The sequence below is a fragment of the Camellia sinensis genome, chromosome 7, assembly GCF_055761805.1.
Source record: "Camellia sinensis isolate YWXY chromosome 7, ASM5576180v1, whole genome shotgun sequence".
Lineage (NCBI taxonomy): Eukaryota > Viridiplantae > Streptophyta > Magnoliopsida > Ericales > Theaceae > Camellia > Camellia sinensis.
The window spans coordinates 197,614,958-197,628,382 of NC_138967.1; the positions used below are offsets into that span (position 1 = coordinate 197,614,958).

General features: G+C 36.5%; 1 protein-coding gene and 1 pseudogene across 1 annotated transcript; one reads left to right on the plus strand and one right to left on the minus strand.

Moving 5' to 3' along the window:
* Positions 1-55: 55 nt before the first annotated feature.
* LOC114313779 (conserved oligomeric Golgi complex subunit 5-like) lies at positions 56-12,268 on the minus strand (annotated as a pseudogene).
* On the plus strand, positions 3,187-8,671 carry LOC145795561 (uncharacterized). The gene is made up of 4 exons (XM_082880345.1): positions 3,187-3,427; positions 6,506-6,862; positions 6,976-7,068; positions 8,544-8,671. The coding sequence occupies exons 2-4, from the start codon at positions 6,530-6,532 to the stop codon at positions 8,559-8,561; spliced, it is 444 nt and encodes a 147-aa protein (XP_082736471.1). The 5' UTR covers positions 3,187-3,427; positions 6,506-6,529; the 3' UTR covers positions 8,562-8,671.
* Positions 12,269-13,425: the final 1,157 nt, after the last annotated feature.

The window sequence follows — 13,425 nt, forward strand, 5'->3', positions numbered from 1 at the left end:
GATTGGGATCAATTTCACAACTTCACAATGAAACAATTATTATTTCACTATAGAGTGGCAAAGCATTCAATTGATACATTGATGCTAAAGGAAATGAAGAATGTTTTATTGTAAAGATGTTTACACATATCATTACAAAAATAGGGGAACCAAAAAATAAAAAATAATCAAAAAGTGAAGGTAATCAAGCCTACATAAGGTATAAGGATTGAGATAGGGCCAGCAAAGCACAAGAGGAGTGACAATGACTGAATAATCCATCATATACCTCAAAAGAAATCAGTATAACTCCTACTTAATATAATTCAGCCAAGTTACCTCGCCTGCAATGGCACTATAATAGCGAAAAAGCCAGTGGACACTAGTTTATCGAGCTTCGCTAGAGCTACAACATTCATCAAGATTTTTGGGACACGGTCTTTTCTGGTAATGCCGAACCAATTCGAAGCATAAGAGGATATACAGGACTAAACTCCTTGTCTCCTCTTACTCTCACCTCTGCAGCATAATCATCCAGAGTTGCTCTGACGCATTTCCAAATCTGATCCTTCCCTTGAGAATCGAGCCATAGCAAATACTGTAGTGGTGTGAGTTTGTTCCTTTGCGTCGGCGACTGCAATTTTTCCACGCCACGGGAATAAAAATGGTGAAGTATGACACTTAGGGGCAAATCTTGCAAAAGAGAAGATAAACCCAGTTGAGATGTTATCAAGAAAATGACGGGTCAGAAAGCTCAAAGGGCCCGGCACGGCGCACCAAGCTATTCAACTGGGAACAAGTTCTGGCCCACGGCCAATTCCAGCTTAGCCATGTCCCTAGCCATTCTCAATTTGCCCGATTCTGAAAGGGGCCGAACAAGCGAAGCATGCCTGATAAAGAATATCAAAACCCGTGAAGCCATGCTCGTGACGAGCCGAGTGCATATGTTTTCTGTCCCAGCAAAGAGAGTATTTGTCGAAGAAGGCAAAAGTCGAGATAGGAATTCGCTACGAAAGTGAAGAATGCATTTCTATAATTCTTCCATGTAAGGCAATAAATTGTTTTCCATTGCAGCATCCATACCAAGCCCGCTAAAATTCTGTTCATGAATCTGCAGGATGCAAGACTCAAGACGGTCAAGCATGGCTTGGAATAGGGATGTCACCGAGTCGCAAGCAACCCCGTACATGGCACCTAGTGATGGAGACATTATGTCGGAAATGATATTGGGAAGTCCGGTCATCATAGATCAGATGCGCGTATGAATTTCTTGAAGATGTTGACATAATGCAAAGTTCTTGAGTTGTGCCGGAGTTGCTGGACCTGTTATCTGTCGTGCACCAGGCCCAGTAGAAATCTGCTACCACAATGTTTTTTGTCAATTCATGCAAAAAACTAAAAATAAAAAAATTAGAAATAAGGATCACAAGAATAAACTTCAAAAGGACAGTAGTGCCTTGACGTAGTTCACTCACAGTCTCTAATCCGAATATGGCAAGCTACATGAGTTCATACAAGCTTTCTTCATTGATTATAACTTCTGAGAAAGACACAATATAAGAATACTCCATGACCCAAGGTGTCCTTATCACTATTCAAAAAAGTGAAGCAAAAGCCCACTTCTCAAGTGTGATGGGGACACTTCTGTACTTGCAAAAGGGAAAAGACTGGTACAGGGAATTCTTTTGGATGTTTAGTTTATGCAAGCCCTATCGCCAGGGCAATAGTGACTGTTGGCAGAAGGGTTTATTTTTGGCAGGCCCTATCAATTGAATATGTTTAACTTTTGTTACACTATAAAGACTCATTACTTATTGATTACTGAATGAAATGCAGAAATATGTAAAGAGAAAGGGACTGAAAAAATCACCCTCTAGGGTGACCTTATAGTAATAAGTTTATAAGGAGTTTATGGCCCGCTGGAAATATCTAGAACGAGTTAAAGGGCATGGAGGAAGTAGGGGACAAGGTAGAATGACCTGAATTTTGTGGGGGCCAAAGTTTGTGATTCATGAGATTAAACAAGATTAAACATAAAGCGTATAGCATGGGTCTAAATAGAATTTTATGTTTTACTCTTCTCTTTCTTTTCAGAAAGAGGATTGTGGGACACTCCACCACTACAACAGGTGACAACCCTAAGTATTATCAATTTCCCTCCATAACAAGGCCCAAAAATGCCTTTTCACATTTGAATTCCTTCCTTTGATAGTTTAACCTTGATACTTGCCCTACAATTTCTGAACTTCACTATACGTCACAAACCTATGCATCCACTCCCACATCAAAGTAACTTGGGAAAAGTGTAAAAGCCCTAAAACAACACCATGCCAATCCATGGAAGATGTGTACTCTTGAAGGTGAGACTATTAGACAAGAACACTAGAAGATGGATAACTACAAATTTATTATAAACACATACAAACATCTCACCAAAATATCTCCAGATAAATAGTGCTCAACCAAGCATGCATAGCGCAATATTTTCTCAACTTATCAAATTAGTTAATTGATTGTTTACTTGATGTCATAGAAGGCATTCTAGTCCATTAAGCCAGCTATGGCTCAAAGGACAAGAACCAAAAAAAAACAATGAACTCCTCCAATTGGGTCAAGCACTAAAATATAATCAAATGGGATTGATAAATTTAAAATACAACCCAAAAAGATACTCCTTTTTTTAAAAAAAATAAAAAATAAAAAATAAAAAATAAAAATGAAAAGGAGTACCAACAGTGAGAGAACAATAACTTCTTCCCAGAAAAAAGAGAAGAGGATTTTCATCCCACTGCCCTACTATTTTCATCAAGCAAGTCCCAGGGTAAAAATAATCGACTAGGAGCACTACAAGAAAATGAGCTATTTGAGTCCCATTATTTGTGACAGAAACATTTGCAGACTCAAAAATGTGTTATTAGAGTCGGCAAAGTAGGACCGTCTCAAAAAAAATTTACTTAGTGTTATTATTTGAGTCGGCAGACTATGCCGTCACAAAAACATTTTATTTGCGTTGGCCAAATTTTTACCGTCGCAAACAAAAATTATTTAATTTTTTTTCCACTTTTTTGGCTCCAAAAACTACATCCCGCGCCTTTTTTTGGCGCCATTTCAGGTCGCTTTTGTGTCGGTATTCTTTGCCGTCACAAAAAGTAATTGAAAAATATTGAAACGACATAGTTTTAGAACCTAATATATATACCCTTCCTCTTTATTTTTTTTTTCTTTTCTCTTTTGCCCTAAATTCGATCTTTGGTTCATCACTACAAACAAACTCTTCATTGACTCTCCACCGGCACCGCTGTTTCTCCTCTCCACCGGCACCGCCGATTCTCCTCTCCACCGGCACCGCCGATTCTCCATCTCCACCGGCACCACCGACTCTCCTCCCCTCCACCAACACCACCGACTCTCCTCCCCTCCACCAACACCACCGACTCTCCTCTTGCGGGTAAGTGCTCTCTCTCTCTCTCTATATATATATATGTATATATATATATATATCAGTCTCTGTAAGAATTTAGGTTTGATTTGTGTTCCATCTCCACCCCTCTTTCACCGCCGGTTCTCCATTTCGGCCCTGTTTTTCACCGAATGGGTTGGCTTGATTTGTACCCGAAAAATGTTCTCTGTTTATGTATGAGGGATTAATGGTGTATACTTTTGTATGAGGTTTGATTTGGCTTGTTTATGTACCCAAAAAATGTTCTCTGTTTTTCACCAAATGGGTTTGGGTTTGGTTTGATTTGGCTTGTTTATGTATGAGGGATTAATGGTGTATACAAACAAACTAGGGTCTTTCTCATCCCTATTATTCTGTTCTTTCAATTCTTTGAAAGCACAGCCTTGTCTTTCAAATCCACTCACTTTGTTCTTCATATCCCAATCTACACCTATCTGTATTTCACATCATCATAATTTAATCAAACCTAAGTATTACATGGTAATTTTGGTTGGTCAATTGGTCTAAGTAATAGGAAAAAATTTGAAAAGAAAGCCAATTTACCTTGGATGTCCTATGGTTCAATTCTGTAGAGATCAATGTCAACAATGACATCTAAATCAATTTTCAATGAGTTAATCTTTTGCTTGAGATAATATCCCACGAGTTCTTCCTCAGTTGGGTGAAATGTAAAGCCAGGAGGGACACATGATTCCATCTCCATTGATTTTTCTACTAAAATATAAAGACAAATATATTAGTGAGGGAGAGAGAGAAAATATATATATATATATATATATATATGTTACACATACATAAGAAAATATATATATATGCAGTTAAATTTAAACTTGATCATTTTAAAATAAATGACTACTTTAATAATAAAACTATCACCATCATATATATGATATATCATTCTGGTGAAGAATTTATATAAAAAAATTGTAAGAACATAAGGTCAAGAATTTATATAAAAAAATTGTAAGAATATAAGGATATGGTGAAAATTGCACTGAGCTTTTGAGAACGGTCAAGAAAGTCATTAAGAAAAAAAAAACAAACACAAGGATATGGTTTGAAATATATCTAATTTCAGTGCCTATCTTTTTGACTGGAGGGACTTTTGATTAACAACAACAATTCTGCTAAAGTACTACTTCACTAACTCATGAAATGGCATTTGTGAGGTTGGTAGACTATGGCTTTGGGGGTTCATATATCTATAAATTTTTTAAAGTAAATGCTTTGGTTGACCCACTTAATTCTTTCCACTCTAAATCCTTAGGTCCTCTATTTATATGTTGGAGGACAGTGATCATTGACTTAAGAAGGATAACCCAGACATATTTTTTCTTATAATAATTTGTTATTTAAAAATAAAATTATATATTTTGTCATTATGTTAATATTATTTTTTAATTACAAATTATTATAATTTTATCAAAAAATTACGTAACATTAATCACAAAAATACATAATATATATCATCAAAATGCATAAAAAGTGCATATTCTCCCATTTAATATCAGAATATTAAAAGATAAGAGTTCGGAATGCAAGACATGTTTGTTTTGTATACGATGATCATGAATAGTGATGTACATTGTTGAACATCAGGTCATGATGATCTGTACCCATCAAATGGTCCTATATGTGTGATTCAACTGTGGTTGTCATTGAAGAAATGGCAGACCAACTAGGGTACCCACCAAACAAGATAGATATATTATATGGCCTAAACATGGCCATTTGCCTCATTGAAAGTACTTATAGGCAAGTTTATTGAACATAGCCGAAAATATTGACTTACATAGACACAAGCATGCTTAATATATGAATATGTATGTTCCTTTCAGTGTAGTCCACTCCATTGCTCATGGTGGTGGAAAATGTTTTCACACCAACCCTTAGAACTCAACTTCGTGAGTAGATATTTATTCAAAGAAAATAACTTGCTACTAGTGTTAAACAATTACTACTCTGTCACTCTCACTCTCACTCTCACTCTCTTGAATGTAACTTCCTATCCTACTAGTGTTAAACGCATACTCTCTCTCTCTCTCTCTCTCTCTCTCTCTCCATATATATATACATATTTGCGTATGCTAGTTAAATAAATAAATAATTTATTGTGTGCCATTCAAATGATAAAAATATTATTCCTTAGACTTAAGGTCTTAAATTTTAATCCTCATACCCGCAAACATTAAGGGAAGCCTTTTTATTTTATTTTATTTTATTTTATCTTAAATTATAATTGTCCTGAATGGTTGGTAAGTAAGTATGCTATTTATACAATTGTTTAGAATTCAACTCTTATGCCAATTTGCGAGGAAGAAGTTTTTCATGAATTTCCTAATTCTAGCGTGGATCATCTATCTTTGACCGAACTAGAGAGGGGATTAGTTAAGATTTGCATAAATTTTTTCGGACATCCCTTGTCATTAAACCAAAAATAAAATAAAATTGCTAAGCTCAAACAAAACATAGGCACTAATAGGGAAGCCCGTATAGATCACAAAGGTATGAGAGCATATAAGGCAAACTTGGATGATGCAGTAAGCAAAAACAAGTGATAATCTCAAATTCATTCATGAACTCTAAAACATTATTCATTGATTATCCATTTACTATATATGAATCAGTTCAAAACCAAGAAATGGCTCTACAAAATATATATATATATATATATATATATATACTGAAGGAATTTCCCAATTAATTTCACGATTTATTTTTTGTCCTTGGCAGAGTCTTATGCATAACTTCTAATGGTTTATTGTAGTTATACACATGTTCTAACTTCATAATTTAGGAATGCATAAATATATATTGTAGTTTGTAGCTCACTGTGTTAAATTGTAAACCTTTAGTAATTAATGTGATGTGATTTTCACAGGCAAAGTTAAGAAAAGTGGGACGATGGATAAAAAAATTCTAATGTGATGTGATGTGATTTTCACAGGCAAAGACACGCATGATAACCGATCCAGATGTGAAATTATTTTTGGTATGGGCCTTTGCATATTGGTTTAATATTTTTTTTAACTGTGCTATTTGTATACTAATATCTTTAAATATTAGGATGAGTATAATGAGCAACTCTCAATGATAGACGAGCCCCTCAGGACAGAAGAGGTACAAGATAAGATTTTCCATAACCTAGTAGGAAAGGATGGACACGGATATTGCAAGACTTATGGGATAGGTGTGCCTCGAAGTGCAGTGTACAAAAAAGATGTCAGTCCATCACAAGCATCCTCATCATCGACTGTTGAGGAGATCACTCAACAAGTACGCCAAACAGTTACTGAAGAGATCGAGCAAAGGCTGACGGTTGAGATTGAGCAAAGGGTCACTGAGAAGTTGAAGGCAGAGTTCGAGCAAGTTAGAGCTTGGATGGACTTCATAAGGTCCCAAGGTGGCCTAAGTGGTATACAGGTGGAGTAAAAATGACTAACTGAATAACTTGGGCAATTTGTTTGTTTTTCTTTTCTTTTCTTTTATTTCTATGTATCATATTTAATAAAATGGTATTGGTGTTGGTTATATAGCTTCCAAATGCCTCTAGTGGACGTCAACAAGTCAGGAAGTCTGTAGGAGATCATGACAGTCAAGATGATGAGTTGTTGGGTTCTCCTGTGCAGGTATCTCTATTACATAATGTAATATTCACAATCACACGCAATTGAGGTTAAGGGTTAGCCTACTGAAAACACGATTTAGTGTTATTGTTGCTGTTGAACCTATTTTCGTGATGTTGAACCTAAAGTAAGACTGATTAGTGTTGAACCTATTTTGCATTTCTTAATAGTGTTGAACCTGTTTTGCATTCGTTTTGAGCAGCCATCAACATTTAATTTCAGCTTTCCTACAGGTGGACAAAACCATTTGATTAGTCTAGGATGAGAGGGATTCGAGTGGAGGATAGATTGGAAGGCCTCATCAATCTCATGGACATAATTTTTCATGTTCTTAAGACTGATTTGAATAGGGGTAATTTGGCTTTCAAAAACAAATTTGTTTCAATCTTTTCATAACTGTCAAAGGATAACAATGAAAATAGTGTATCATTTTTTACCAAAAAACTCAGTTTTATTTTTCAAATTCTCAGCAACCCATTCACAAAGTGGATGACCGCATCCATCCTCCCATCATTTAGTGTCCTTTATTTGAACCCAAATGTATTTAGAGGAGTTGCACTCTCTGAGGAGATGATTCATGTCATTACTAGCTAATCCACATCGAGCACAAGTCAATTGAGGCCATATTCTTTATGAGTCTCATATGAGCAACCTTCCCTTAAGAATAAGCCAGATGAAATTCTAGATCCAATTCCAATCTCCATTGCTCATGTCCTGATTAGCAATTTATAGTTAGCAGCAGTGAACTTACCACTAGTGGAACCAACCTAAAAAGGAGCATTTGTAAAGGTCACAAATCTGGGCCTATTTTATTTTGAGAATTTCTAGTATGGTTCAAGAGCACACCTAGTTTTCCAGCACTTCAATGTCCCAATTGCCTTCACTGTCCAGCACTGAGCTAGACAATTTGATTATAATCTAGACAATTTGATTATATTCAGTGAGGCCTAATAGTATAGCTAGGGAGTGTTTTACTAAAATTGAGTTTATGACTTGGTGAAGCTATATATATATATTATATAACCTAATATTTGATTTAATTTGTTATAATGACATGTCAACTTGATTTTGAGTCATGTGGCACGCTTCATAATGATTTTGATTTAGAAATTAAAATTATAGTTTTTCACGTCCTTGACTTAAGATAACAATTATTGGGAGTTTGCAAATCAAATTAGGTTTGATATCTCATCATTTTTTTTTTGTCTAGATTAAATACCCAAAAAAAAAAAAAAAACATAAACATAAACAACAAAACATTGTCTTATAACAAAGTGTGTCCATGTCTTGCTTTTTCTGTGTTTTTTTTAGTGAGTATCTTGTGCATGGTCAATGTCATATGTATGATTAAGTTGATGTTCCAACCCATTACCTAAACCTCACGACAATACATATAAATCAAATATAATATATATATATATATATATATTATATAAAATAAACAGTGATGGTAATTTTGTTTTGGTTTTTGTTTTCAGGTTTTGCATGAAGACTGATAGATGAATTAATGGTGGCATGGAAGCTAACTTTATTTTTGGACATATTATATTATGGCTTGAGATGTCAAGCTTTTTGTACTTAATATTTATTACATATTGCTACCATACTTTTTGTATTGATGTAACAAATTTTTTGTTAATATTTTGATGTCAATGAAGCTAAGATGATGACTGAATTTGTATAAATATTTTTGGTTTTTGATTGAATGAATGAATGAATGAATGTTTATTGATTGAATGCATTTTTTTTATTAGATTTCAATGAACATAATACAGGTATTAATTACAAAAAAGAAATAACTTTTTTATGAAATTTTTTTTTTTTTTTTTTTTTTTTTGTGACGGCAACTAACAGTCTCAAAAAACCAATGCAATGTACAGGTGAATTTTTTTAGAGTCGGCACATTGCAGACACAAAAAACTCTATAGCGACGGTAATGTACCGACATAAATAGTAGTAGTATTTTTTGGTCTTTTTTGTGACGGCAGGATACCGTCTCAATTAATACATTTTGCCGTCGCAAATATTCTGTGACGGCACAGTTGCCGACTCAAAAAGTTTTAGCGACCCCCGTACTCTCGTCCCTCACCATGCCGTCGAAAGACCGTCGCAAAAAGTTTTTGCGACGGCAATTATGTTTTTTGCGACAGTAACCTGCCGACTCAAAAAGTATGTTCTTTTGTAGTGGAGTAGCCTAGTTGGCCAGCATGACTATCCTAAGAGCTTAGTCCCTAGGGGAGGTCATGAGTTCAACTCTTCCCAAGATAATTGAATTAAAAGGTGCTTTGCAAAGGATGAGGAGACTAAAACATTAATTGCTACAAATAGTAGTAATCCTGTTTGATAAAAGTAAAAAAGGAAAGTACCTCGTATTCAGCTCTCTCAGCAAGCAAAAGCAAAACTTTGCTGATTTCACGCAAGATAAGAAGAGTCAAGCGCCCATTTGGCTGAATAGCTTTAATTTCTTCCTGAATGCGTGATATAATTTTAGAAATATGTTCTTTGGAAGGTACACTTCCACAACATGACACTGGAAACACAGTATTAACAAGATCTGACAAGCGGCTCACGAAGAGGCCAAGAAAGTTGTCTGAAATATTTCAACGGCAGAAACCATTTGATCTTTTCCTTCCAAGGTTATAGCAGGTAAAACTCCTTTCACATCTGTGTCACGTGAAATTCTTTCTAGAAGATTCTCTATCATAGAGTATAGCTTTGGATACCCAACAGTAAATATCTCTTTCACAAAGCTTGATGCAGTGAAAGCATACTTCATTTGGCTTGCAAAGGATTTTACAAGAGCCTCCCAAACACAATCTGTTAACATTGGATCACCTTCCTAAGAAAACAAGAGCTCACATAAGCAAACAAAAGCAGGAAATTATCCCCAAAAGTCAATGTACACAGGTTAGTATAAATTAGAAATGATGACTACCAACATCCATGGCATTAACAAAAATCATAGGATAAGCATCTCCAATTCAAAAGGGCATAGCATCTCAAGCATCCCCACTCTTTCTATGCCGAAGACTCAATTTTTTAATAAAAAAATAACTTCACAACTTCAAAATAACGTAGTATAATATTTTAAAAAATTAGGGGTACATGATGCATAATGACAATCGTGAACAAGGTGACTCAATCTTGTCTTACATAAGATACACAAAGCAAAAAAACCGTTTGAAAAAAGAAAAAAAAAAACTATAGCCAACCAATTATGAACTTGTGATGCTTTACAAAGCCAAGAATAATGGAAAAGTTCTTCCAGAAAAATAAGAATCAATAATAACTTCAAAGCTAAACAAGTCCCGAATGGTTTCATGTAACTCTTTCAAGTTCATTCATTAGTTATATTGAAGCCACTTCATGCACCAGTATACCCTTCCAAAAATGAGAAGAAAAATAGCCACCATAATTCTACAGCCATCTACAATAACCTATCTTTTAGAAAGGATATTCTCACACTAAATTTAACCAATAAAAGGAGCTCAACTCCAGGTGAAAGAACCTGAAAATTGATTCCCTTGCTCCATATTAGGGACCAAGGTAAATTTTTAATTTTACTCTAATGCTGCTGTAGCCAATTTGATGAGGTTAAACTAGTGATCAACTATATTATTTCAACCTTTCATAACAAATTTCTAAAAGTAAATAGACTTGCACGCAATGAAGATAAGACATCAACATAATTCAGCTGACTCCATCATATCGGCATTGAAATATATTTTTAATAATTCCACATAACACAATCCATCTCTTTATTTATTTATTTTAGATAATTGTGAGACAACGTCATCATATGTCAATTGTCACAAGCTCCATGATATGGAAAAATGAAAAGTATGCTTCTTCCTTGGTTAAAATGCCCCGTGTCTTCTCAAATTTAAAGGACATTAACAGTCTTACTTCCTATTAATAAGGGTGGCATGAAGGATGGATTGTGTACAAGCATGCCTAACCTTTCACATTATTTGCACAAAGTCACATATTGTGTTTTTTACAATTAGGTGTTTGGTAGTCAATGACTATTAACCAGTCACAATCTCCTAGTTGGGGGTGGATTGGAAGTCATGGCAGATATGGCCTCAAGGCAGGGACAACTAGGCATGCGTAAAATTATGCCATATACAAGGACCTAAAAGAAAATTCCTTAAAGTTTCGAAAGGTCGTGCCATCACATACAGCCCTGAAATCAAATCCATACTTCAGCAGTCAGCTCTATTTCAAAACATTAACATCCTCAATTCCACCAATATGTAATCAACCTAAAGCATTGTTTCAGTTTATTTATCTATGGGTTTAAAAACTTCATAAATCACCAAATGGTTTTAAACAGACTAAAGTAGTGGTTTGTGATGCAATATATTAAGGTTAATCTTGTGTACCCATGCTTTAGTCCAACTTATTCTATACGTACTCTATAAATCCTAACATTATTACCAAAATATGAGAACTCCTCTCATTTAATGATTTCCCTTGAGGCCTCCACATGACCTTCAATTTCATTAAACGAATAGAAAACATTCGAAAACCTCAAGAAAAAAATCACTGAACAAACCTCTGGTTCATTATAAACCAACCAGAAAGGTAAATCATCATTCTGAAGTTGTTATAATCTATTGTGTTTTAATGGATAGCAGAATTACAAAATTGTTATTTACCAGCAATGGAATGTTATGTATTGAATTAAAACCCACTGACTGCAACAAATACATGATGCATGACACAATTCTGTTCACTCACCTGCATGACCTCGTCAAGCAGCAATGCGTAAACAGGTCTCTTTTCATTGAAAGAATCGTCTGCAAATGCCAAACCACGACCACAATTGAATGCAATTGGTCCATATAGGTACTCATTCTCTGCCACAACACCTCCTTTGTCTTTCTCCCTCTTCCAATCTGTGGTGTACCAATCCTCTGTATCCCTTCCAGTCCATATCCTCCGCTAGACTATGCCGAAATGGCCTTCATATCCAATGCAACACTGACACTCTTCACAGCCTGACTCTTATACTTGCTCATCAAACCATCCACTGTAGCTCTCAAATCACCAAGATTCTAAAAGAACTTGCAAACCAGCCCCAACCTCAGCTTGATTCAACCCTTCCGATCCCCTCTCCAAAACGCTCATCCGCTTGTCCAGCTTCGAATAGCCAATTCAATTCCTTATCAATCACAGCAATCCTTGCAAGCTTATTCATAACTGGTCGGAGGGGATAAGGGTTTTGGAGAGGGGATTGGAAGGGCTGAATCAAGCTGAGGTTGTGGCTGGTTTGCAAGTTTTTTGCAATCTTAGTGATTTGAGAGCTACAGTGGATGGTTTGATAAGCAAGTATAAGAGTTAGGGGATCAGTATCAGTTTGCAAGTTAAGTACCAGGCCTGAGGGCATCAGTATCAGTGTTTTGGGGAATCGGTTATATCTGCGGGTATCAGATTCAGTTTTTGGGGCAGTGATTTTGCGGAACAGTGATCAGTAGTAGAGTACAGTTATTCAGCTACGCCTGTGTCTGCTTTGTTTGGGCTGAAATGCTGCTTGTTTTCCCTTTGGGTTCAGAGATTTGGTGTTCTCCTTCGCTGAGGCAAGGCAGACGTCTGATCCGTCAATTGCCGGTTGCGTAATCTCCGTTCAAGTTCAACGAACTTATGACGACCCAAAGTTCAGAGAAAATTGTGGTTATGGCAGCCGCGTTAGACCAAGGGATCATCTTGCAGAATGAGACCAATGTTGATGTACCGCACCCGCCAAGGTCGCCTGCTGCACACCCGATCTGGACCCCCCAGTTGTATCAGGCTCGTGCGCCCACCACGTTTGAGTTAATGGTAATGATCGGCGACCTCCAGAGATCCGTGGCCGATCTGGCCTATGGAATGTCGGCTTCGCCACCAGCCACATCATATGCCGAGAATTTTGTACCACAAGAGCCTCCGCTACTGGGGCGGATTGTGATCGAGCTCAACCAACCAGAGGTTACCTCCAGCTACAGCAACAACTTGTCAATAACAACCGGGTTTCGCTCTGATGTAGTAACCCAAACCCTTGATCTGGCTGAGGCTAGAGGTAAGAATAAAGTGAGAACAGATGCTGATCCTGTTGAGCAACTGCTGTGGGTAGTCGAGGCTTTGAAAGCTGGGGGAATGAATAAGCAGCAAGTGTTCGCAGTCATGACTAAAGCTGTGGATGATGCTTTCCCCACTCCAACCGAAGGCAGTTCAAGCTAGGCGAAAAATCGGGATAGGCCCCATCATGCCAAGACAGTTCCTTTCATTCCCAACCCTGCACCAGGAAAAGATCAGAAAGCCAAGGCAGTGCCTGCCGACCCTTTCACTAGTGCGCCTAGCAAGAACCCTCAGACTTCG